We start from the raw sequence: 21,949 nt of genomic DNA on the forward strand, positions 1-21,949 counted from the left end.
TTAACCAAGACCAAAGAACAGTTAAAGGTGATAATTCTAATTGCACTGATGAAGCAAACATGCAGCAAAAATATAACTTACAGCAGTTGCGAGATTTCTTTAGAAATGATCTAAACGGAAATACCGCCTGAAGAAGTGCACCGACCTTGACGGAGATTATATTGAAGAATAGAAAAATTAATCCATTGTATTTGAAGAGAAAAATTAATCAAGAAGACTCTTAGAGAAAAATTAATCAAGAAGTTTTCGCGTATTTTTTGAATTATATTTGATTTTTGACAAAAAAGATGGCTATGATTTAAATTTTGGCTTCTTTATGATACATATTTGTCTAAGTATTGTGGTGTTTATGACTTCTTTGCTTGGTGAATTTTTAGCGGAGGCAGATACGATTTTCCGGGTGGCAAGACTTTAGAATGTTATTTTGGTAGCAAAGGTGTATTTTTTTCTATATCAAGGAATATGGTCTCAGGATGGAGATACCTTTGTATCGAATAACTACTCCGACTATCCTGCAAGGGGCGAAGAGAAAGGCCAGTGCCCTGGATGAGGTGAATAAAGACAAAACTCTTTAGTGATTTCTTAGGAGGTTGCTAAAGTAGTAGCGTTATGCAGAGAAGGATGGAGGACGAGTTATCACTGGTGTGACTCAGTTGGTTTTAAGCTCTGGTTTAAGTACCTTGATTTCCGAAAGCTTAGTTACTGATGTATTCAATTAAAAAGTTGATCTTTTTAATCTATAATTGGAGACATAGTTATATAATCTATAATTGGAGACATAATCTATAATTGGAGACAATCTATAAATTGGAGACATAGTGTGACAGACACTTAACAAGAAAGAAAGGAAGAGGCCTAGAAGAAGAATGAGGCCTAGAATGGCCTAGAAGAAGAGGCCTAGAATGGACGGGAATACTGGTGAATAAACAAAGCAACGACGCTCATTACCGATTATCCGATCCGCATAGAAAACACAAGCTACTCCACAAGGGACAGGTTATCATCAGAAGCGACCAAAAAATATTAATATCGTGGTGGCAACAACTGTGATCGCCAAAATATTTATATTTTATAGAATATAGTGGTGAACTATATAGTAATGTACTAACTATATAGTACACATAAATGTGTTATGTTGCATTTGTTTTATTTATTCATGTTTTAATTGTATTACTATTAATTTATAACTATTGCTATTTTAGTAATTATGATACTTAATTAATTTCTATTAACTTAATAAACTAATTGCCTTACTTATCTAATTTACTAATTAACTCAAACCTAATTGCTTTAAGTTAATTAAGTTATTTGGAGCAACTAAATTATAACTTAATTATTTAAGTTAATTAAGTTGTTTTGAAGATTTGGAGTAACTTTTGTTTTCTTTACGGATAATGGCTATCGGATAATAAGGTCAAGTAAATGGGTGGTGAACGTCATTGCTTTATTTGTTCCCCATTTATTATTTATCACTTAATTACTATAACTAAAGAAGCAACTACGTTGTCACCCAAGACACCCTTTAAAGTATACCATCATCTTGTATACGAAAATGCTGTTTTTGGTAAAAAAAATTGATTTTATTTTATATATTATGTTTTGTATTTTAAAAGCGAAAATATGTAGGAATTTCCTTTAAAATGATCCATTGAACAGCTCTCTATGATATTCTAGTGCCCAGCTAGCTGCGGAGAAAAAGAAACGGAAAAAAAATGTTTCCGAAGCAGAATTTTGTGGTTACAGCCGCTTTTCTTAATTTTCAAGCCAATGGATTTTTACTTTTTCTCAAGTCAAATGACTGTAAATTTACGATATATGGTTTTAGGCCCATGTAGTTCCATTGGTTTTAAACGTGTTTCGATCTGACACCATTTTTAGGGGGCTCGGTCTATTTTTTGTTACTGTGGAACGTGTTCGTCTTTTACTAGGTTTCAACTACCACTGCAGCCGTCATGCATCGTCATGAACATGGTGATTTATTTAATATATTCAGTTACTATGGGCTAGAGTTGGTTCTTATCTGTAAGTGAACAACAAACTACAGTGTCACCGGACACTTCAAAGTATACCAACATTTTGTATATGAAAATGCAGTTTTTGTAAAAAATTGATTTGCTTTTAAATATTATGTTTTGTTAATTTTAAAAGCGAGTATATGTAGGAATTTCCTTTAAAATGAGCCATTAAACAGCTCTCTGATATTCCAGTGCCCAGCAAGCTGCGGAAAATGAGAGACGAAAAAAAAGATGTATCCGAAGCAGAATTTTGTGGTTACAACCACTTTCGTTGTTTTTCAAGCAAATGGATTTTTCTTGTTGCTCAAGTCGAGGGCCTCTAATTTTCATTTCCAGGGTTTTCGTCCAATTAGTTCCAGTGGTGTTCTTCGTGTTTCGATCTGTCACCATTTTTAGCGGTTTCTGGGCCATTATTTTGTTATTATGGTGCGTGTTTGTCTTTTACTAGATTGCAGCTACTGCTGCAACCATGGCAAAATTCCTATCTACATTAACTGCTTCAACTTGACATGTTTTTTACGGACTTTAACAAATAGGACATTGGTTGTTGACCAAGACTCTTGCATGCACTATTAACTTCTTCCTGGATGGCTTCTACCTCGACATTCTCTGCTTTAGTTAAGTAAGTGGCAATGCAATACGGCTATTTGGAACTCATGTGCCCAATATATTGAACATCAATGTTTGCTAGATTAGCTATTAGCAATGTAAGAGAATAGTCATTTATGTATAACGCTTTTCATTTTTTGTGTATTTTCTTCCTTTCTTTCGTCCATTTGCAGCAACATTTGGCTTATTTGTGGCAGTGGTACTTGGCTGAGCTTCACACTATTCTGTGAAACAATATTGACTGATCCGCACCAAGTGGTCGCTTTTCTACTTGTTCACTAAAAACAGCACGATTCCATGTTCTTTTACAAGCAGCTATATTCAACCGATCGAGTAGCTTGCTTGATAGCGATGGAACAATTGGCTGGATCATTATTCCAGCAACTCTTAGTGTTTCAATACAAGCCCCTAGAACAAGGTACACTTCATCTATTTTATTTTGTTTTTTTAGTACCCATGGCTCTTTTGACGTCATAACGATGTTGGCACATTTCACCGTCAGAAAAATCGATTCTAGCCCGTCAGAAAAATTGAAATTATCAAAATATTTGGGAACTTTGTCAGGTAGCTGAACTAGGCTATCATAAAGGTCTTCACCTTCTTTTCCAAGTGCACGAAAGCCAGCTTCAGAAATAGGTGGACAAATTTGATCAACGTTAATTCTTGGACCACAGCAACGTTGGACCAGGTTTCCTAGATCATTTGCCAAATCGTGGTTGGCAACTTTTTTGCCTCTTTTATACTAAAACTTTTATCATACTGAAGAACGCCTTTTCTTAACAAGAACCAACGTAAGGCAGTTGGTGACGCTTCTTCAGCAGCTTCCACAACAGTGACAACGTTACCAGTGGACTTTGACATATTTTCGTCTTTTTTGCCATTTTTTGCAAGCCAATGGCGGTGGACTAGTGGTTGCTTAGGTGGCTCAAAACCAGCGGCACTAAGAAAGGCTGGCCAATAGACCATGTGACACTTTTTAATTTCTTGGCCCATTACGTGGAGATTGGTTGGCCAAACATAAGGCTCATCTCCATAACCAGCTGCAGTTAAATAGCTGCATAGTGCATCCAACCACACATAAATGGTATGGGTTGGATCACTTGGGACTTTAATGCCCCATTTTACTCTGTCTCTTGGTCGAGAGATGGACAAATCTTGAAGTTCTTCTTTTGTCAACCAAGCAATAAGATCATCTTTACTGCTGACTGGAGTCACTACTGATTCATTTTTAAGCCAGGTTAAAAAATCTCCTTTAAAAGTAGACAGTCGAAATTTATACGTCTCTTCAGAGTGACGGTGTACTGGTTTTCCAGAATCAGATGATACTCTTATCCTGGACCCATCGGGTCCAGGAACTTCTTTGGTTTGTCTTTCTGATAAAAATGTTTCATCAGATTGACAATACCATCCTTCGTAATAGCCTTTATATATGTGCCCTTTTTGTTCTAGTATTGTCCAAATTTTCTGGACATTTTTTTCATGTCGTTTTTTCATTGTCCGAGTGAATACATCAAAATCACATTCAGAAAAGCGTATTGCATTCTTAAATTGTTGTGAAAACTTGTCACAGTAGTTTTTAGGGTCCTCATTATTTTTGAGTGCCACTTGTTGAATTTTTGGTCCATGCTCGTCTGTCCCAGTTGTAGATACAACATGTTTCTTTTTAGTTTTCTGGTAGCGAGCTATTGCATCCGTCAGAGTTAGAGTGTATAAATGGCCCACATGAGGTGCTCCAGACGCGTAAAAAATTGGCGTAGTGACATAGTATCTTTGATCTATATCCACCTTGGCCAGAGACTGCATCTTATCTCTTAAAGTTCTCTCGCTTTTGTATTCTCTGTACTTTTTAATAGCGTATCCAATGAAATAAATCAGAGTCAATGACATTATTCTTTTTAACTAATGTTCTAGAAACTGCATTTATTTATATTATATGTTGACGTCATTACTTCTTGTATTATGACGTCAGAAATATAACCCTTTTCATCTGAGGTAACGTCATAATATGCATTTTTCTATTCTCGTCATAGTTCTAATGAATCTATGACGACATTAATTGTCTGGTATATGAAAATGCAGTTCTCTGTAAAACAATGGTTTTGTTTTAAATGTTTTTATTTTTATTACAAAAGTACGTATCTTCCAGTGCCCAGATATCTGAGTGAAAAAAAAAACGGAAAAAGGATGCTCTCGATACAGAATATGGTAGTTCAAGCAACTTTTCTTGTTTTTCAAGCCAATGGATTTCCTTCACTTCAAGCAAATTAGCTACCTTTTGCTTTGTCATAATATAAATACTGTAATCTTAACTACGACGGTACAATGGTAAACCTACGTGCTTTTACCTAGCGGTCATGATAGCTGACATTCATCAAGATTGACTATAAAAATGCAGTTTTTAGTGGAAAAATTAATTCTATTTAATTTTTTTTTTAATTACAAATGGCACTATATCTAGTTATTTACTTTAAGATGAGCCATTGAGCAACTCTACGATGTTCAAGTGCCAAGCTATCTGTGGAAAAGAAAAGAGAAAAAAAGATGCTGTTTAGGCAGAATGCTGTACTAGCTGCCACTTTTCTTGATTTTCAAGCCAGTATAACTCTCTTGCTGTTCAAGCCAAGGGACAGAAAGTTTCTTAAATAGGGGTTTCAGACAAGACGGTTCTAATAGTGTAATTTTTGTTTTGATCTGACTCTATTGTTAGAAGTTATGGGTTACTAAATTCTTAATATTGGACGTGATTGTCTCTTACTTGGCTGCTAGCTACCGCTGCAACCCGGATAACTCGTTTATCGAGTAACTTAAAAACTAAAATAAAATAAACTTATTTTAAAATTTTCAGGTATATTCCTAGTTTCAATAAAAAATGTAGAATTGTTGCCTAGACACCATAAGTATTTATGTAATTTACATAATAACCTAAGAGATTCTAAACTTTGAACCGTAACAAAATAAAATTAATTTAAACATTTTCAAGTATGTTAGAAATTTCAATTCGAAAAGTGCTGTTGCTAAGACACTATAAATATTTCTGCAATTTATATAATAACTTTAGAGATTTTTAACTGGGAGCTGAAATCAAACTAATTTATTTTAGAATTTTTCTAATTTCAATTCAGAAGACAGATTTGTGGTTAAAGCCCTAACGATTATCTCATTTTATATAACTATATCTACATGACCAAATCGCTGAGAGTGGCGTTTCAAGATTTATATGATCTTTTGTAGCGATGGAAGAATTATATTTGTAGTAATGGAAAAGATTTGCTCGTGGCGATAGAGATTTCTCCGATAGCGCCGCTTCTAGCGCTGGGGATTGTGTCGACTAGGCTAGCGCCGCTCTCAATTAATGAGAGAAAATTTAATATGTAGGCATATAAATGTGGCCTCTTCTTCTCGAGCTATCTGGAGATCCGAGTCCTTAGGGAACGCTTACCTTGGAGACTTGCGAACTAGTTATCCAGTATTGGACTAGACGTAGACATACAAATGAAACAAACACCAATAAAAAGACAATAGATTTATTGAACTTACATGCTTGGTCGTACAGCAACGGGTTAATTCAATGACAATAATAGTGTCCGAGATTATTTGCAGTATTCACCGTTTTAAATCTCAATTCATATTCAAATTAAAAAACTAATTTACCCCACTCCCAAATGCAGTTCTATTGTCCTGTGCTGTAAGGACTGCTTGCCATTTGCTCATGTGCCCCAAGGACGTAAATCCTCGCCCAATAATCTCTTTAAGATTTTTCAGATGATTCCGGCGTTGACACAGTTTTTTTGCCGTTTAAACGTCCTTAGAAATATCGTACGTAGCAATTTTTTGCTACTAATTATCTTAGCGAAATTCGAACGACCAGCGTCGTTGTCTGACTGGAGCTAGAAATGCAATTTCTCTTTTTGCTGATTAAAAATTTAGACTCTTGAAAGTGGTATTTGAACTCAATTAGGGGACGTTTTATTTCTGCCCGAATCATCTTTAGAAGAAAAGAATCTTGTATTTTAAATATATGGTATTCTACTACTGGTGCACATCACCCTTCCCATCAAGTAATGACGTCCGGTCATTAGTAGCTGCTCATTAGGAGTGCTTAACAATTTTCAATTATCTTTCTTATTTTATTCTACATCCCTATCTAAAATTCATCTACCGGACTAAGATTATTTTTGGTTCTAGGTTTGCTACTATATTAAAGATTTTTTTTTTTTTTTTCTATATCTAACACTGATTACTTTTACATTTCCAATAAGGTTGGGACTATTCTACTTTTACATTAGTTTTTTTTTTATTTTGCTGTCTATATGACCTGCTACATACTATCTACACTACGTTAAATGAATAACATGATAATAGTACAACCAATTCTAATTTTGGTACATACATGAATGATTTATAACATACAATATTGGGTTCATCATATTCACTGATAACATTAAAACACTTTCACTATTGGGATTTTTGAATTGTCAACGCTATTAGGAAGTAACACATGTAGCTTCACATCTATTCATCAGCTTTCGTGTCCTTAGTGTACTACACCCTTCTGTTGTAAATTACTGTCCTTCAATCCTTTTGTCCTGGCAAAAATTTCGAAGCACTTACGTTATGGTTTCTTCATGGAACAGTTCGAGTCTAGTTGTCTTTGCACGGTAAGTTTTCCCTAAAAGTCAACTGGGAAATGACTGTTAAATATCGTTCTAATAGTCAACTGAGAAATGATCCTTCCAACTACAGGTGTTGGTGTTTTTTTTTTCTCAGCATGTCATTTTTAGGATTTTTGAGGTACATAGAGAATGTATTCTTGCGTAAAATTGTTCATTTGTGCCTTTTGAAACGGGTTGTCGTGATACTATGGTGATTGTTTTAATATATTGTCTTTAAATTCATCTTCAAACATCTTCAAATATCATTCAACTTTAACTATCGTTAAATATCGTGTGCTGATCGATGGGGTTCTCAGAGTTAATGTTCAAATTGTCTTTAACTTCAGCTTCAAATATCTTCAAATGTCTTTAAGTATCTTTTAACTTCAAATATCGTTGAATATCGCTTATCTTGTACTTCTCGTTGGTGTTCTCAGAGTTAAAGTTCAAATTGTCTTTACTTTCTGCTTCAAATATCTTCAAATGTCTTTAAGTGTCATTTAACTTCAAATATCGTCTATCGTGTGCTGGTCGATGGAGTTCTCGGCATTTAAGTGATTATATAGTTCGTTAAAGCACTTGATACTCAGGTTCAAATATAGTTTTACCTGATACATAATATGGTTCATAGTCGAAGAAACGACGATCGAAGGTAACTGTTGTTTTCGTAGACGAAGCTGGGATGGAACTCGCCTTGAGTTATGGTGAGTACTCTTCGTTGGTTGAGATATGATGAAAATAGATGCTACTGGGTCGTATCTGTACTGGGCAGCTCATTGTAATCCTCAATAACCAATTTGCCATTTACTTCCTGTAATAAAAATAGCGAGGCAGAATCATATGCTCTTTGAAGTAAATACACATACAATAATTCACGCATTAATTGGGTTATAATTTCTTAGCTATGAGACAGAATTAAATAAATACACTAATATTAGTACTCTCAACAAAAATCTAAAAATTTAAAATAGAGATGTCTTCAAATTTGTTTTGAGAACGGAAATATCGATATTAAATAAACATAATTTACCCTAAATTATTAAGTTTGAGGTCTACTTTTACAATATTTTTCATGCCTGTCCGTGCTGTATAAGAAACGCACGTTGCAGCGTCATAACCACACGGTTTTACGCAAACAATACTACAATGGGGGAACAAGATACAACAAGGACGAGTGGAGACCTCTCTACCCACTCGTCTTCTAATGCCCTCCCTATTTCTAGACTTAGACGCTCTCATGGGGTTCCGGGTTTAACGGCTGAAATGCAGAGGTGTTCTTCTTTGTTTCCCCGTGTTTTTCTCTTGTATTATCTGTAATTTCGAGTCAACACTGGTGCATCATATTCGCCTTTCGAATAAGGTCATTAGATGAAGGATTCCAAGCTTGCCCGCGTAGATTCCAGTTGATGCTTGGCAACGAATAAAAGCATAATGAAGAACTGACATCAATATCTTTTTAGAAGGCTTTCGTTTGAACAAACCCTCCAGCACTAAATAAATAAATATGATATTGAAGTCATATTAGAATCCGTTAAGCGAGAAACATCTTCAAATTAATAGGGAATTTCTTGTGAGTTTTACTTAGTCACCACTGTACATAGAAAGAGTTTGAATCCATGTATCATGATCAAATGGTTTTGAAATTTTACGTATTATTATTGAGATATAATTTCACATCCGCCGTGAAATTCTACATATAAACGTACCAATAGGTTGTTTGGTTATAGTTACCAATAGTTGGCTATTGGTTAAGAAAAACATTAATGAGCAATGTGTAGGCCTAAAATAATTATAATCTGCGCTAAGATAAAATATTTCATATAATTAGACGCTTGTGCTGTGCTGATAATATCTTGTTTTGGATACTATCCATCTTAGTTAGGGCACGGGTCGAATTTTTTTTTTTTTTTTTTTTTATAGAAAATTTTAGGGGCCCTGAGTCATTATAGGTAAGATATAACGTGACTGACTTGCGAAAATATGTCAAGAAAATTAGAGCACAATATATTTCATAGATAAACCAATGAAATTAAAGAAAATTTTTGTCACAGAGAACTTCGAGAAGGGTTTCGACTCCGTAGATCATGAAAACATATGGAAGATTCTCATCCATTATGAAATCCCTGAGAAACTAGTGACGTTTATTACCGCTGTGTATGAGGATAGCGAATATTGCGTCAAAACACAAGAGGGCCAAACGCGTTTCTTGTGGATTTTGTCAGGAGCAAAACAGGAGTGTGTTCTAACACCATTTTATTTTTGTGATAATGGTTGATTACATCCTGCGGGACACTGAGACAAGGGGTTTGAGACAAGGGGCCCTGAAGTCCAGGTCAATGATATTGACTTTGCAGACGACGTAGCAGTGCTTCGTCAAGCAAAAAGTGGCTGTAGGAATTACTAGACGAGATCACGGAAAAGGCAAACCAGCTTGGCCTACGTGTGAATGCTCAGACAACCAAATACATGACGACTAGTGACTCTCCTCTCTCCATTAAATGTGGCAACTAAGATGTTGTACACGTTGTCCAGTTCAAATACCTAGCAAGTATCGTCGAGAACACTGGCTCCACAGTGAAAGAAGTACTCACCAGAATAGGACAGGCAAATGGTGCTTTCAACAAACTACGTAAAGTATGGAGATCTCAGAGATTTTATCTGCGCCTGAAGCAACGCCTTTTAAACAGCAATGCTATCCTACCCAGCAGAAACATGGCAGCTGAATCAAGAACAAGAGAAAAGAGTCCTGGCTTTTGAAAACTCGTGTATTCGTAGAACATTGAACATGTCTGTTCACAGAAGATGACAAACCAGTCTATCCGTGAAATGACTGCAACAACCTCTAGTAACCGTCATCATCAGAGTTGGAAGGTTTAGATAATTGGGACATGCCCTACGTATGGCTGACCAGAGACTCCCAAAATCCGCTCTACAGGAACTAGGAGCTCGTACTTTTACTTAGAGCCACCAGGAACTCGTAGCTGGGGAATACCCAGAAACACACTGCGTCGGACCTACCAGAGGGATCTATGCAACCTGCACACCTCCGTTCTACCTTAATGGGAGGACATTATTGCTGCAACAAACCTGATGGAAGATTGGTAGCTCCTTTTTGATACCCTGGGTGCCTCAGAAGGCACAGGCGTAACTAAGGTCTAAGGTAATATCTACGTTCTATTTTCAAAATATTAAAAATGAAATCCTTTTTTGACAAGAAATTGCATCTTCGTATGAAAAAATGGTATTAGTTAGGTACATAAGTGCCAATTTCCATAACGTTTGTACATTTTATGGTAAAAGCACGAAACTCGACATCCATTTGTAGAAAATTACGGAGAATCTGACTGGGGGCAGAACTAAATTTTCTGAGCGCGTTTGTCGACGCGGAAAATTGTGTATTTTTGAAACTGAAAGATTTGAACGTTTAAGGGGTTGTGTGTGGTTGATTAGGGTCTGTTGATTGTGAACATATTCCCACTTTTGAAATCAGATCAGTAGTTTCCGAATTACAGTCATGTCCATTCTCGCGGGTCGTACTCTTTTATGTATAATGAGGTAGTAGATGCGATTAAGATATCTTTCATGGCTAAATCTTCTACAATACTTCTACATTACAAACTCTGGTTCACCTTAATGTGCAAGTGATGGCTTTTATCTGACTGAATGGACCATTTGCAGGTTTTAAAGCGCGACTCGAAATACTTCATATTACTAGCGGGTTTAACAAAGAAAAGAAGAAAATCCACGTGGCACGTACTTTTCAAAGAGAAAGCATATGAGATGTGAACAAGTAACGCACAATTTACCCTTAATAAGTGCTGTTTCTTTTATAAATGTCTTCATATTGACACACAATATTCAGAAGACTATATTTTTGCCGCTTCTGTGATTTTTTGATGTTGTTTAAAGTTTCACCTCGTCACTAACAGTCTTTTCTGACTTAAGTATAAAAGTGATATGAGGTATTTGAGTCGCGCACAGACAAATTTCTTGAAAATTTGCGCTCAAACAATATGTCTTATGATATTTTTGCTTTGAAGGAAGCAGTTTTAAAAACGCGTGAACACAGAGGAACTTCGTCTAAAGCCGTGAAAATCACAGATCGAACCCCCATTCCTCTAATGAATTAGCATGACTTTTTGAAATCAACTTAAAACAAGAATTGACTCTTCCATATTTTGGCGACTATGGTAGTCCAGGAACTTCAAGACATCTTTATAATGGATGCTCTTGGAGACACAGTTATTTCAACACGCGATATCGTTTTTCGAGATGGCGTCATACTTAAAAACGGCGAAGAAGGTTATACTCATGTTCTGCTCCTTGCCTTCCATCAGGCTCTGTGTGGCTACAACTTCATAGCCATCAGAACTGTGGATTCTGATGTAGTAGTGATTGTAACAGCATTGTTCCAGCAGTTTCAGACTGAAAACCTGTTTGTCATATATGGGCATGGAACAAAGACGAAAATACTGCCCTTTCACGATATTACTTATCGCCTAGGACCTGACAGGTCTCGCAGCCTTCTCTGGATGCGATACGACATCTCCTTTTGCTTTTCATGGAAAGCATGGTGTTTGGAAGACTTGGAAAGCTGTGGAATCCATTCTTCCAACTTTCGTTACTCTGAGTACATCAGGAGCCCCGCTCCTAGATTGTCACATTACTGACATCCAGCGATCCATCATCATTCTTTACCGAAAATCAAGCGGCTTGTCTGAAGTGAATAGTCTGCGAAGGAGTTTTTCACACGAAAAACAGCTGGAATAGAAAGACTGTCCCCAACAGCGGCTGGTCTTGGGCAGCATACCAAACGTGCTTACTTGCAGGCCAGATATGGGCATCATCGTGTTGCCGGAACTTCCCCACTGGATCCAGGTTTATACGACTGGGTGGAGCATGACGGAAGCTGGGAGCCTTTCTGGATTAATCTTCCTTAGGCAGCGAGAATTTGCAAAGAATTGCTCAAATGTGGATATAAAACAAAGTGTAAAAGCAGGTGCAAATGTGTAAAAGCTTCCCTTAAATGCACAGATCTCTATCCGTGCAAAGGTTGTGATACTCAGTACAATCAGTACGGAACTTTTTGTAGCTTTAATTGTCGGAAGCCAATTTCGACCTGTATCCTGTCCATGAGAGCCTCCATTTTCTTTTTTTAGCAATCTTTATGATGCAACAAGTCGAAATTAGCCACTTAATTCCTATGATCCATGTGATTTTTTCACTATTTTGAAGTACTTGAAGTAGTTTAGTATTCTACATTTTATAATCATAATAACATGCTTCTTACATTTCAAGTTCCTTAAGTCAAGCTGTTTGAGTTGAATAAATGTTTTTTTTACTGAAAGCTTATTAAGGAGAACTGAAACGGTAATTAATTGATTACAGTAACAAATATATGATCTCCTTTGGAATGTTATAGGGAGGACGTGAGTCCTTTTTAGAGTATAGGATAGAAACTGTAATTATGAAACTAGTAAATCTTAAATCAAAAATCTGATTGCAAAAATAACCGCATTTTGGGAATAGACAGACTTGAATTAGTCAGAAAAGAGATGTTAAACTTGGTCATCGTTCAGTCTCAAAATCCGCGTTTTTTTCTTTGCGCGGAAAAAAGCAAAGTAGCGCAAAACCGCGGAGACAAATTTGAATTTCCGACTTGGTCGATTCTTCACATTTTCCGTACCATTTTCACCAGTTTCTATGCGATTACGATGAAAAACACAAAGTCAGAAAGCGGAATTTACTCAGAAATTCATAGAACGTAGTGACGAAAATGGTGATAAATCAGTAACCAGGAGATGGACGAAAAAAGTAAGCATATTCTTGAGATCAAGAGAGACAAACTAGTCAGAAAGAACCCTCTGATCAGAATTTTTTCCACTCCGCAAGTCAGCTATTTTTTCCCACGCGGAAAACACAAAACGGCGCGATAATCGCGTCAGAAAATTTGGCTTTGACCCCGGTCTGATTCTCCATATTTTTCTGCACATGTCTGCCAAATTTCATGCTTTTACCATAAAATGTATGTCCAAAGACAATTATTTAATTTAATATTTCAGTTACTATGAGCTAGGGTTTGTTCTTTACCATAATATTCGTCACTCTAGTATTATACGAAAATGCAGTTTTTCGTGAAAAATGATTTATTTTATGTATTATTTTTCGTTAATTACAAAAGTGAACGAAATTTAGTATTTTCCTCTAAAATGAGCCATTAAACAGCTCTCTATGATGTTCTGGTGCCCAGCGTGCTGTGTAGGACGAGAAATGGGAAAAAAAAATGCTTCCGATGCAAAATTTTGTTGTCGTAGCCACTTTCCTTGTTTTTCAAGCCAATGGGTTCTCCTTGTTGTTTAAGCCAAGGGACTGTAAGTTTCCTTTGTGGGGTTTTCGGACAAGGCGTTTTTAAGGGTGTACTTTGTGTTTTGATCTGACACGATTTTTAGGAGTTTGGGGCTATTGTTTTTGTTACAATGGAACGTGTTCGTCTTTTACTAGGTTGCAGCTACCGCTCTAACTACGATCTATTTAATACTAATTTATTACATTAAAATTTCAGGTATACCTACGGGAAACCAGTTCGTGGTGAAGCTACTGTAGCTGCTTACCCAGAGTATAAAGTGTCATATATTCAACCGTTTTTCACTGAACCTATTAGGAAGGTCATACAAATCAATGGTAAAGCGGACGTGACTTTCGATTTGACAAACGAATTAAGGTACTGTAGTTTTCTGATGAGTTTTATAGATCAATAAGACGATCGAAAAGGCACTGAACTCTTGGTATGTTCCCCTATTATTATTGATATATTGTTATTGATTTAATACAACCCCTTATGCAATTCAAATACGGCCTTGCTAAGACTAGTAGATGTATCTCAGGAAACTTATGTTTTGAGTAAATAGTTTAATGAAGCAATTCATCTTTTCTACTTATGACACATCTCATTTCATCGCAGTTTTAGGTAATTTCCAAGGTGTATATGGATTCTCTCAATGAGTTATTCGTGATTTTCTCAACGAGTACGACCTGCACATTTGTCACTTTTTTCACAGGTGAAGCTATTTGTCCCAGGTCTTCACACTTATAGCACCCTAAAGAGGTATAAATGTATTTGCAATTCAATTCAAACTTTTTATTTCCTCCCAATACAAAGAGTAAAAATTAAAAAAAGAAATAACTGCTAATCAACAGGCCATAAAACTCTTTTAAACTATATAACAACAAGTACGCAAAGGCCTTCAATCAAACTTAGCACACAAATTAACACTAACACGCATAAATGTATTTTGGAACTTTGAAACAGTCATAAGGGTGGACATGTCACATCTAATTGAAATTTGGATCGTTTCTGGGCCCTAAGTGGGGTTTTGTTCAGTTTCTTTCTTACATCTTCAATTCTGTACGTTGGCAGATGAAAGTATTTCACTTAATCAAGTCTTGAAGGGCATATGCAAACAAATAAATTAAACAGTAATTTTAATAATGAAATATAGAATAACCAAATTGAGGGGGGCCGTTGATATATTCTTTGACAATAAAGGTCACTTTGAAATAAGTTCAATAAGGGACATTAAAGGACTGCTGCTTTAGAGTTGTTCTTCAAGGGTTAGTTGAGAAAGGCAACTGTCCATTTCGTTCTTTCATTTCAATGTTCTGCTTGGGGACCCCAGTAAATTAGCCGAAAATGGTATTTCTCACATATATGCGTCCTCTATTAGAATATGCATGTCCTGTATAGGGGCCTCAGGCTGGTAGAATAAAATATATACGTGGTGATGCAAGGAGTCCAGGGAAGAGCAGTCAAAATCATCCTTGGAGAAAAGTTTATAGATGATAAATCTGCTCTTGAGCCTTTAAAGACTGAAAGCCCTGTTGTGCGTTTGAGCATGCCTTATCCTATCTATAGCCCTAACACTAACTTTTCCATGTGTAATCTTTACGATATAGCAACAACTACTTATCCGGCAACTCTATGGACAGCTAAGCGAGTAACAACATTAACCACGTGTACTCCAATGCAAACCTAGCTTATTTACAAATTTCTAAAGGTGGGCCACATTTCAAAATTAATGTCCCTTCTTGTTCTCTCCATATAATTTCATACATTTTTTGGGTACAAAGAATTGATTGTACATGGCGTCAGTTATCCTGCACTCTCCTGCGTTAACAGGTGTAACTTATCACACAGCTAATGCAGACCAGTTTAAAAAAATTATTCTAGTGGATTCTTTAAAAAATATCCTGGGGCTAGGATGATTAAAGACAGCGCCATTTAGTTCGTGGTTTTTTGTTATCAAAGACTACGAAATCTCTTTTGAATCAAATGATCATGATTCTTAAATGACTTGAATGTTTTTATGCTTTAGGACTTCTAATATATTTTTCGAGCAAAAAAGAAAGGACAAAATAAACTGGCACAACAAGGGAAACTCTTAAATAACCTATGACTTCTAAATAGTCCTTTAATAAAAAAAAAAAAAATCTTTACCATGAAACAGTTTTAAGTAAAAAAAAAAAAAAAAATAAGTAAGGACAAAAAAAAATGACAACAAGGAATTCCCTTAAATAACCTATTAATTATAAATATAAATTTAATAAGAAAAATAATTACTATGAAACAGTTTTCAGTAAAAAAAAAACAAAAAACAAGGACAAAAAAACTGACGCAACAAGGGATACTCTGAAATAATCTAGGACTCCTAAATATTCCTTTAATTAAGAAACAAAAAATCTTTACTATGAAACAGTTTTCATTAAAAAAAAAAAACAAGGACAAAAAAACTGACACAACAAGGAATACTCTGAAATAAACTAGGACTTCTAAATATTCATTTAATAAAAAAAAAACATTAACATTAAACAGTTTTCAGTAAAATAAAAAAACAAGTACAAAAAAACTGGCACAACAAAAAAAACTCTGAAATAACCTAGAAATTCTAAATATTACTTTAGTAAAAAAAAATCTGTACCATGAAACAGTTTTCAGTAAAAAAAAAGTGATGGACCCAAAAATCGCTAATGCAGGGTATCCATTCGAATTATATATTCTATTTGTAATGCTTTTTGCACCTATCGTTTACTTTAGTAAATAGGTTCATATTTACACAAGACCAATATTTGCTTGTTGTTGACTGCACCAGTTTTAACTGCACAACAGCAACAACCATTGAAGATACCAGTGTTGAAAGTAAAAAGTTTTATAGTGCAAAAAAATTAAGTGTGAAAATATTAAAATTGCTTTTGTAAAAATTTAATAAAATCAAAATTGAAATTATTAAAATTGTCTTTCTTCTTAAACTTACAGCCGTTAATATGGTTTAACTGTGCACGATTTTATGTCTAGTAATTTTTATAGTATTCTTAAGAAGTGTCTTCTTTTTAATTTTCTTTTTAATTCTTAAGAAGTGACTTCTTAGTCACTATTTTGTGCCAAATTTTCAGAATCGGCGCTTAGGAAAAAAAACAACAACGAGAAAAAAACAACAACCAAAAAAGGATTAAACTTCGAACTGAAACTTAAAAAAACACCAAATTGGGTTTTCTGGAAAGCTGTAGGTATTTTTGAGAGGGGGGGTACAAAAATACGAATTAAGTTACAATTAAGTGTAGTTGAATTTCATAGGAATCATAAAAATATATAGGAAATATAAACAAAGTCACGAGATCGATGGGGGGGGGGACGTCGTTTAAATTGCAATGCCAAATTGATCATTACGATTAGGACTAGAAATTTTTTTTTGATACGCCAAGATTTATCAAATATTTGATTGTTAACTATTAATAAAAAATAATTTTTACGCTTGGCTATGTAAGTCTGCTATTTTATTCTTCTAAAACATACGCTTTTGATCGCTTAATTTTGTTTTCGAGTTGTAATTGGGTTGCTGGTACTTGGTTGGTTTGGATTTCCTCCTGCTTCCCAACATTTTCTCCCCTCTTTCTCACTCTTGGTCTCTTCCCTTCCTCTCCCCTTCTATTTCATTTTCTCTCATCCTTCTCTCCCTCTTCTCACTATCTCTTCCCATCTGTTTTTTTTTGCAATTTCTACCCCTTTCTCATTTCCCTCTTGTTTTTTTTTTTAATTTAATTAAATGGACTTCTTATGTATTTCTGCCTCAATTGCTTTGGCACAGGATTGATAGTCTTTTTAAACGCCATTTAGCATTTAAGTATTAAAACGTATCGAAAAAGAAATTCAATTGTGACCAAAAATCTGTTTATTCAATTGTGAAGAAATTAAATTGTGACCAAACATGAGAACAAATTTCTTTTTCTGATAAAGTAATGACAATTTTATTTCCCTGATATGAAAATCATAAAAACAAATACTGATTAAAAAGGCGAAACCTAGGTTTTAAAAATAAAGCAATTAAGAATTAAATTAAAACAGTCAAAAATCAATTTTATTTGGTATGGAATATTCTACTCCTTAGCTCTCGAAGTGTAGATAAAAATATTTTTATGTAAAAATTGCTCAAATTGTTTAAAATAAAATCAGTAGATGTATTGAATTTGGGAAAAGTTTTCGCCATTGTCTCATCTCTAGTTATTATATTGTCATTGTCAGCTGGCCTATTATAAATTCTTACGGTATAATACAAAATCAGTTTGCATCACTAAGTAGGCTATAATACTAGGCTATAATACCGATACATACATATATGTTGGTCAATCCTGCATCCTCTGAATAGGACCTTAAGCACAAAAATAGTTATAATGATGCTGGAGAGTGTGTTTGTGTTAAAGCTGAAATGTGCTTGGCTGATTTGATTTTGATGAATAATTGAAAATATTAAAAGATGGACATTTTTATATAATTCAACGGGTAATAGTTCCCGCTTAACATTTCTAATTGACGGATAATAGTTGTTGATTTTCGGCCATTTTTAGTAATATTTGTGAAATTAATGAATCAGTATATACCTGTCAGAGAAGTGGCACATTATTCTGGCCAGAATTTTTTGTTTAAGGCCCACTCATAATAATATTTTACTAATGCCCAGGTTTATTAAAAGGACTTATAATACCTCAAATTTGAGTATATTTTAAGTTTATTTATTGCCTTTCCTTTATTTACCATTCCTAATTCATCCTTGAAATTCGAATTATTGGTTGTAAAAGGTTACCAAAAACTCTTCCCACAGTCACCCCAGCCATAACATCCGAGAGGTGTCTAAACCAGGAGTTAGAGAGATGACATGTCCTTCTAGTTGTCTTTAATTTTGAAAATTTATTTTCAAAATTTAACTTTCCAAAAAGAAAATTAAATTCTATTAAATAATATTATATTAAACAAAATTTAATAATTCTGAAAATTTAATTTTGTCTTTTAATTTTAGGTTGACTGACGACTACGATCGAGAAATTCGGTTTGATGTGACTGTTATTGAAGCGTTAACTCTTCGAACTCAAAATATAAGTTCTTCAATGAAGCTTTTCAAATATAAACATAAGCTAGAGCTGGTAAAGACGTCTGATAACTTTAAGCCTGGCCTTAAATATACTGCTTTCTTAAAAGTCGCCTACCAGGTAATTCATGTTTTAGTTGTTACCAAGCAAAGTTTAAAAAAGTTTGTGTATAAATACTAGCCTTGTCAAACAGTCCGTGGTAGCGAACTGTAAGTAAGGAGCGACCCGGCTCAATAGTAATCAAAAGTCTAGAAAACGTAATTTTGATTCCCACAGATATATGAAATGAATCGGTTTTTTATGCTGATTTAAAATATACAAATTTCATAAAGTTTAGCCTTATTCGTCAAAGGCTACGAGCCTGAGAAAATTTGCCTGATTTTCGCAAAAAAATGGAAACAGCCCTTAAAAGTCATGTGACCTCAATGAAAATCATACCATCAGATTCAGCGTATCAGAGGACCCTGTTGGATAGGTTTCAAGCTCCTATCTGCAAAAATGTGGAATTTTGTATTTTTTGCCAGAAAAAGATCATGGATGCGTTTTTTTTTTTTTTTTTTTTTTTTTTTTTTTTTTGTTTTTTTTTCTTCCAGGGGTGATCGTATCGATCCAGTGGTCCTAGAATATCGTGAGAGGGCTCATACAAACGGAAATTAAAAGTTCTAGCGTCCTTTTTAAGTGACCAAAAGAGATTGGAGGACAACTAGGCCTCCTCCCCTGTCCCCTTTTTCCCCAAAATCGTCCAATCAGAATTTTGAGATAGGCATTTTGTTCATCATAGTAGAAAGGCCCAATAACTATGCCTTTGGGTATAACATGACCCCCCCCCATCCCCAGGAGAAAGGTCTAAGTTATAAAATTTACCCATTGTATGCGCATGGTATTTGTTATTGGGATGAAGGCATACATTCTCTGGTAGGGGGGGGGGTAAATTTTCTACGGGGGAAGTTTCCAGGGAGGGAACTTCTCAGGGGAAATTATACACTGGGGGAATTTGCCAGCATTCTTATACAAAATTCTTTCTATATGTTTTGCTTTCTCTTTTCCGTCTCAATTTTACGCCCAGAGTGGTTAAGAGTCATTGTCCGGAGTAACTTTTCACCGGCATTGAATTGTCTAGAGGATATTTCCGTGGGGAGGGGGTTTGTTTGTGGAAGTGGGGCGAGATTTCCTGGCATTATTTAAAAAACGATCAGAAATTAAATACAAAAAACGAGTTTTTTCCGGTGTAAGCCAGAACCAACATAACAACTTAAAACGAACAAAAATTGTTACGTAAATGAGGGGGATTGCCCCCTCCTCATCACCTCGGTCTTTGCGCTCAGGTTTGAATGTTGCCCAAATTCTTTAATAATGACTCCTAACAGAAGGGCCTTTTAGTTATAACACTAAGACGTGTTTTTTAAAGCAATAAAAGACTTTAGTGTACAGAGCAAGGTGTTGAGGAGGGGGCAACCCCCTTTATATACGTAATAATTTCTGTTCGTTTTAAGTTATAATGTTGCTCTTTACTTTCAGTTGAAAAAATTTGTTTTTTTTATTAATCATGAGCAAGGCCGCCTCGGGGAATATGAAGTTCAAAGGACTTAAAAATAAAAACTGCTTTGACCTCCTGAACCCATCTAAAATCTACTAATACTTGACAACTGTGATTTTCTACGACTTTCTTTTGGTTGTAAAAAAATATGAAGTTTTTAGGGCAATATAACGTTTTGTCAGTGTTGTGATGTTGAACCGCAAGAACAAATAAGCCAAATTACTTAGTTAAATTTGACAACGCTTTTTGCCTGTTAAAATTCAAATATTAACAATCTGTTGATTTCTAAAGGCATCCAAAAAAGAAAACTGCCACTTTTTAAGCTGCTTGTGTCATATATTTTTAGCTTATTGTCTGTTGATTTTTACCTACGGTTCATTTTGTTTTGGTTTTGATAATTTCAGAAATTATGGAGTTTTTGGGGTAGTATCGTATTTTTGTCAGAGCTGCCGCGTTTTTCGTCAGTTAAAATTCGAAAATCAACAACCTGTTACTTCCCAAAGGCACCTACACCTTAAAAGGTAAACAGAATCTTTTTGAAAACTGGATTTAAAAAGGAACTTTTTGAAAAAGAAAAACTGGATCTGTTTGTTTCATATGCTTTTGGCAAATTGTTTTTTTTTATTTTTTACCCTTGTTTTCTTTGGCAATCGCTATTGCCAAAAACAGCCAAAAAACTGCTTGAATTCTCAATTTTTGCCTGATTTTAAGATCCCCAATGGTTAAACAAGTTTCCAATGAACGACTTCTAACAATCACATCTTATTTTCACTTGTATTGGTACTTTAAGTAAATTGGAAATATATTATATATAATTAGCTCTTAAAGATTTAGATCCTTTTAGGATAACTAGTATCCAATAACTGGTATCCAATTTCTCCACAGAAGATCTTTGATTTTTATAAAATTGAATCGGCTTTTCAAATAGCTCTTTAGCAGTTGATATCTTCTCTGCTAGAAACAGCATAAGTTGTGCTGCGTTTGCCACCTGAGGCCAACACAGCTATGCACACCCCTCCTCCATCACAATCTATGCAAAGCCTCCCTCTTTACACCCTCCCGGAAGTTCCTATTTCCCTTAAATCTCTCCTTACGACATCCTCCCACCACAACTGAGGATGACCTTCTTTCTGTTTAGCCTTAGAAGGTCGGTCAAAAAGGACAATCTTTCGCAATGGCTCATCCGCAGAACGCGCCCTACTCATCTCAATCTTTCTCTCATTATAGCCCTAGAAAGCGGGATTGAACCACACTTTTCGTGTAGCCTACTCTTTGAAATACGGTCAGTCACTCGGGTAGCCAAAACAATCCGTAGGCAATTCCTCTGGAAAACATTTAGTAAATCTTTCTCCGTTTTTCGGAGCGCCCTTGCTTCAGAAACACATTTGACCACTGTCATTACTGTTACTTTCAAATTTCTAATCTCGGTTCTTAGACTTATCTTCCTATTCTTCCAAAAAATTCTCAACTCTGAAAAAACACCCTGGGCCTTGGCTATTCTACTTTTAACATCTTCACTGCACACACCGTTTTTACTAATTATACTACCAACGTAAGTGAAGCTGTCCACTTGATCGATCTTTTTGTTACCCAACGTCACCTTTTCATCTTCACTTATTCCTAGCCTCAGCGACTTAGTCTTCTTACGATTAATTTTCAAGCCTCTTCTAGCACCCTGAACTCGCAAAACCTCTAAAAGTTCATTCATTCTGTCCACACAT

At 35.2% G+C, this 21,949-nt stretch overlaps 1 protein-coding gene and 1 pseudogene across 4 annotated transcripts in view; one reads left to right on the top strand and one right to left on the bottom strand.

Annotated features, from left to right (window-relative positions):
* LOC148945404 (CD109 antigen-like) overlaps positions 1-21,949 on the top strand; it is a 135,106-nt gene that overhangs the window by 51,049 nt on the left and 62,108 nt on the right. For all 4 annotated transcript variants that reach the window (XM_089099330.1, XM_089099331.1, XM_089099332.1 and 1 more), the window contains exons 6-7: positions 13,839-13,997; positions 18,622-18,811. In XM_089099330.1, the coding sequence (XP_088955456.1) occupies positions 13,839-13,997; positions 18,622-18,811 (349 nt within the window). The remainder of the gene's footprint in view (positions 1-13,838; positions 13,998-18,621; positions 18,812-21,949) is intronic.
* On the bottom strand, positions 2,739-4,511 carry LOC148945405 (methionine--tRNA ligase, mitochondrial-like; annotated as a pseudogene).

Source organism: Artemia sp. Qi Xiang Cuo, chromosome 13 (assembly GCF_049724085.1).
Source record: "Artemia sp. Qi Xiang Cuo chromosome 13, ASM4972408v1, whole genome shotgun sequence".
Classification (NCBI taxonomy): Eukaryota; Metazoa; Arthropoda; class Branchiopoda; order Anostraca; family Artemiidae; genus Artemia; species Artemia sp. Qi Xiang Cuo.